The 5,499-nt window shown below is 38.4% G+C and overlaps 1 protein-coding gene across 1 annotated transcript; it reads right to left on the reverse strand.

The window, feature by feature from the left end:
• Window positions 1–275: 275 nt before the first annotated feature.
• On the reverse strand, window positions 276–1,679 carry LOC120528723 (zinc finger BED domain-containing protein 5-like). Its single transcript, XM_039752877.1, has one exon. The coding sequence runs from the start codon at window positions 1,677–1,679 to the stop codon at window positions 276–278; it is 1,404 nt and encodes a 467-aa protein (XP_039608811.1).
• Window positions 1,680–5,499: the final 3,820 nt, after the last annotated feature.

Below are 5,499 nucleotides of genomic sequence, written 5' to 3' on the forward strand. Positions count from 1 at the left end.
AAGAATAGCTTTATTAAAATGTAACAGAAAAGATTTAAAGTGCATTCTAAATTCAAAAAAAATTTAATCCTTAATTAAACTATAAACATTTTTTGATTGACCATGTCAAACTATATGATACTGAAAAAAAAATACATAAAATCAATAAATAATAATGCATTCAAACTGATCACCAACATTTACTCAGGAGCACAATATTAAAAAAACTTTAACCTGCAAAACAAAAATATATAAAATAATTTGAGCTGATTTTTTGATCAGAGATGATGTCTGGATTAATGGCTACAATGAGCACGTTTTGCAATGCACAGCTTTTCGAAGCGGGGTTTGAAGCAGGATACAGCAACTCTCAGCTCCTTCTCAATGTGTAGCCGGGACCTGTATTTGCTTTTCAGAGCAGCAACAGCAGAGAAGCCAGTCTCACACAAGTAAGAAGTTGCAAATGGAAGAAGAATGTGCACAGCTCTTTGTCCTAAGAGTGGATATTGCTTCTCCACATTCAGCCAGAATTCACTCAGTGTCTGGGATGTGAAACTTAGTCTCAATCTGGAGTCAGATGTGATTTCTATGAACTGCTCCTTCTCTGCAAGGCTAAAACCATTTGGAGCTGGTGCATTAAAAGGATCTCTCACCCAGTCATACTGGGAACTGTTTTTAGGGAAGTACTTTGTAAAGAATCCTATCAGTGATGAAATATGCTGCTTAAAATATGGAATCACTGAGGTGACATCATAGTCAGTAGTGTCAACAAATTCCTGCAAGTTCTCAAATGACACAGTATTTCCTTCATCAAGTCGCCTGCCCCACATTGCAAGCTTTCGAGTGAAAGAGTTGATCTTGTCAGGGATCTGAGGGAGGTGTTGATTTTTACCTTGAAGCTGTAGATTTAGTTCATTGAGCTTTCCAAATATGTCACTCAGGTAAGCAAGTTTCATCAGAAAGTTCTCATCACTAAATTTTCTTGCAACTTCATACTTGTGCTCCTGCTCCAAAAACATTCTTATCTCTTCTCTGAGCTCAAAAACTCGGGATAACACTTTTCCTCGTGACAGCCACCTTGCTTCACTGTGAAACAGCACAGCTTGATGTTCAGCTCCCATCTCCTCACAGATAACAGAGAAAACTCTTGTTTTTAGTGGTCTGATCTTTATTAAATTGACTACTTCTACAATGTCAGTCATAACCTCACTTAATTCAGAGGAAAGGTGCCTTGATGCCAGTGCCTCTCTATGTAAAATACAGTGTGTCCACTCAGCATTAGGTGAAGCCTTCTTTATGAGAGTCCGAAGTCCTTTTCTCATCCCTGCCATGGTCTGTGCACCATCACTGCAAACACCAATGCAGTTCTCCCACTTTAGCCCATTCTCAGTCAGGAAGCAGTCTAGCATTTTGAATAGCTCTTCGGCTGTGGCTCTGTCTCTGATATATTTACAAAAAAGTAGATCCTCACACAGGGAATTTGTCATTTCAAAACGTACATAAGCAATAAACAAACAGTCTTTGTTGCTGTCAATTGCTTCATCAAATTGTAAGGCAAAACGTTTATCTTTGAGTTTTTCTACCAGCTGTTCTTTAAGATCGTCAGCAATGTCATTTATACGTCTAGCAACAGTGTCATTTGACAGAGGGATAGTTTTTATTTTTGCAGCAATTGCATCATCCAGCATGACAGAGACCATGTCTAATACTGCAGGCAGTATCAGCTCTTCTGCTATGGTGTGGGGTTTTTTGCACTGAGCAATTTGGTACGCCACCTCATATGATGCCAACAACGCTCGCTGGTTTACTGAAGTAGCAGTCAGAAAGCGGGATGATTGCTGGCAATATTCAACACGTTTTCGCTGAAAAACTCAAGCGGCTTATCAGCGTGATTAGGGTGTAATGTCTTTAAGTGACGCCTTAATTTATTTGGCTTTATGCTGTCCGCTGCCAACATTTTTAGACACAGTAAGCACACCGGTCTTTCCTCGTCTCCCACCGTAGTCATAGTGAAGCCAAGCGCTACATACGCTTCGTCATATTTCCTCGTTTTAGCTTTCGGGAGACTTTCGTTTGTCTCTTTATCTTCTTATTTCTCCGCATGTCTTCTCATCCCTGTTAAAAATTTTTTCATGATGTCACTTGAGGGTCTGCTACACTTCGTGTCTACACTTCATACTCATACTTTGTACTGTGTGCCAAGCGCGCATGCTCAGTGCAAACAAAACCCCTACACCACCGAGCAAATGCTCCCTGCGCACACTCTGCCAATGACAGTGCCACTACTCCTTAATGTAGTGGAGTGGTATTGCACTTTATTCTAGAACAGTAAAAAAAAATCAAAATAGAAAAATAAAAAAGCATGTTCCCCGAGGTCAAACGCCCCTTGACGCGAGCCACGCCCCTGGGCATCCCTATTTGAGAAGCACTGCTCTATACTATCCAGGGGTTGATGGTTTCCCCCTTACTGGTACTAGTACTTAATAAATCATGGTTCCCCCTTTCAAAGTATATTTTTGAAGTTTAAGAGTTAAGTGCCAAAGACAGCCAATCACAGATATAGTATTTTTAACCAAAGACTGGACTCATCAACAAAGAACAATCCTGAGTCTAAACTGTGAGGAGAGCATTACAAGGTTCATAAACCAATTTTTTGCCTTTGATTACATCACTGGAAGAAATGCTGTATATTGCTATCCCATTATGTTGTAAAATGACAGAAAGCTATCATGACATACCTTAAGTGCATTAATAAGTGAAGAAACAGATAAATGAATGGCCACATGTGATGTCTGCTCTTCAACTGATTTCCACCTAGCATCCCCAGCGTTTGTGTGTCAGCTTTTATCCCTCCAGATCAGAGAATGTCCAGTTTTATTGCCTCAAAACACCACTCACATCTACAGTTATTTCCAGTTTCAAATAAAAACTAACAGCGTCAGATGCCTAGGGCAGTAGTATGTATCGTGATCATGACTGAGAGAATAAAAGTGAAAAAAAAGGTAACTTTTACAAGTCCTATAAATGTACACCATCTGTTACAGATGCAAACCAAATGTATGTGTGTACTGTATAATATTAACAATAAGAACAGCTCACTACTGAAAATGGCAAATATAGGAGGCAGTCGGGATCGAACTGGGGACTCTTGGTTACAAGTCAGCAAATCTTACCACTATGCTACAGAAGCTGTTGTCTTGTCTTTGAACCTTTTGTGAAAGTGTTTATTTGATCTTTGAACTTCAGGCTTCATACATTATATAGTTTGTGCCAACATTTTGTCATTTACTACTAAAATATGACAAACATTTCTGTTTTAAAAATGTGTTTACACGGAGTATTGTAGAAACGGAACACACATGAAATGCATGTGGTCGAAATACCAATCTATTATTTCGACTCTAAAACTCCAGCACTTCAGTCCCAGATAACCAAGGCATGAGCTGGAAGAACTTTGTGCAGCTCTGCAGCGGTGGTGGAATAGAATAGTAGGCTGCTTGCTGCTTGTCTTTATCAGCACATTTACAAAACAAAAGACGCTGGCGAGAGGTGCGAACGGATTTAAGGTGAGCCAGATCTACAAGTTTTTTCGTAGGCTCTGGTAATTCTAGTGTTAATAGAAGACGAAGACAGAATTTAAACTTCTAGCCAACAACACCACAAAACACACTACCTTTAATATTTATGAAAATGTGTTAATAAATCAAAAAAGGAGAAACACAAAATAGGCAAGGCTGAAAAAATGAACAAAAATACACATATTAATCCAGTATCTTCATTTCTTCAGACTACTAACTGACCCAAAATCAGTTTATTTCATGATCTACTTCCTACCTAATTGTAATTGATTTTATTGCATGTTAGAGATGGCTGTAACTTAATTGTAACAAGGTTATTCCAAGTAAACAGTATAACCAGATGAGGCAAACTGTTAATTATTAATACTAGCAAATTCCCTTTATCTTATTTACTCTTTACTTTAAGGTACAACTTAATCTAAGATTAATTTTAATCCATAAATCTGACTTGTTGTGGTTAATGTTAATGTGGCACTGAAGGCACACTCAAACGTAAACTACAAAGCATGCAATTAGATAGTTGTAAAAGTAAGTTTACAAAAACTTCCAGGGCATGTCATGTGTGACAGCAATAAGCAAACTATTTTTGAGTGTTTTTTAATCTTTTTTCTGGGATTTTCAGAGAAGCTTTTGTATAGGTTGTGAGAAATTGTTTTGAGATGATTGTTGTGTCTCCAAAATGTCTTCTATGACTTTATTGCTTTTTACCCTGGCAATCACAATGCTGATGAGTAGGTGTCAAGAGTAATTGCCCAAAGAATTAAAGCCTTTATTGGAATACTTTGTGCATTTGGTGCAAGTAGAGGAAGAACATAATCTATTGCTTCTGCTTGTGATGAAGATCCTTCCCTTTACCCAACCATTTTCAAAACAGCTACGAGTATTGGTTCTTTTTAAGAAATCTTGCAATTTATTATAACTAATAACCATGAAACTGTAGAGAAATGAAGATCAGAGTATAAATTAACAACAATAAAAGAGGTTTGGAAAATATTTACTCATGAAATTAAAAAAAAACTTCAGTACTCAAAGGACATATTTATGTGGACAAACAATTCATGGAAGGTTACCAGAAAATTTCAGCTCTAGAAGAAACAAAGGAAAGTGTAGGACTACATATGGCACAAGGACTGAGAAAGGATATGAAATCAACTGTGTTCATTTCTTCTCATCTCTTCAGTAGAACTAGCCAAGGAGTTGGAAAAACAAAAGAAAATAATTCTTGGTACAATAAGATAACAGAAAAGTCTTGCTGAATCAACTAGTACTTCTAAATAAATACTTGGCATGAGAGTGCTCCCATTCAGTTACAGGACTATTTTGCAAACAGATTGGGATGTGTTTGAACAACAAGAATTAGGAGAATATATAGATATACTTCTATTCTACATCAAGAACTGTGCTAATAATGTCACTGTCACAAACAGAATCTGGGAGTTTCAAAATCAGAAACCCTGAATGACAAAAGAAGTACAGACACTCTTCAAAAAATGCAACTTCGTCTTCAGGTCAGGTGAGAGGGTGTTATGCAACACAGCCAGATCTGATCTGAGGAAAGGTACCAAAGAAGCCAAAGAGGCCTATAGGAGGAAAATGAAAGACCATCTCACTGAGGACATCCTATGGTGGGTGTGGCAAGGAATTCAACACATTGCAGACTACAGCAACCCCAGGTCTGTTGACTCCAACACCTTGCTGGCAGAGGAACTGAACCATTTCTTTGCCAGGTTTGAGGTAAGGTGCATGACCACACTGATCACACCAGTCCCCAGAACCCACACACTCACTCTGCACGAACCTGAGGTGAAACGTGTGCTTAGGACAGTGAACCCAAGGAAGGCCACTGCCCCTGATGGAATATCTGGGAAGATATTCAAAGCATGCGCTGACCAGCTTCATGAAGATTTTTAATCTTTCTCTGGCATCAGCCACTATTCTACTC

The sequence above is a fragment of the Polypterus senegalus genome, chromosome 4, assembly GCF_016835505.1.
Source record: "Polypterus senegalus isolate Bchr_013 chromosome 4, ASM1683550v1, whole genome shotgun sequence".
Lineage (NCBI taxonomy): Eukaryota > Metazoa > Chordata > Cladistia > Polypteriformes > Polypteridae > Polypterus > Polypterus senegalus.

What these genes read in the sequence shown, in the direction of transcription:
- LOC120528723 (XM_039752877.1), bottom strand. Translation starts at nt 1,679, where the DNA reads ATGGTCTCTGTCATGCTGGATGATGCAATTGCTGCAAAAATAAAAACT.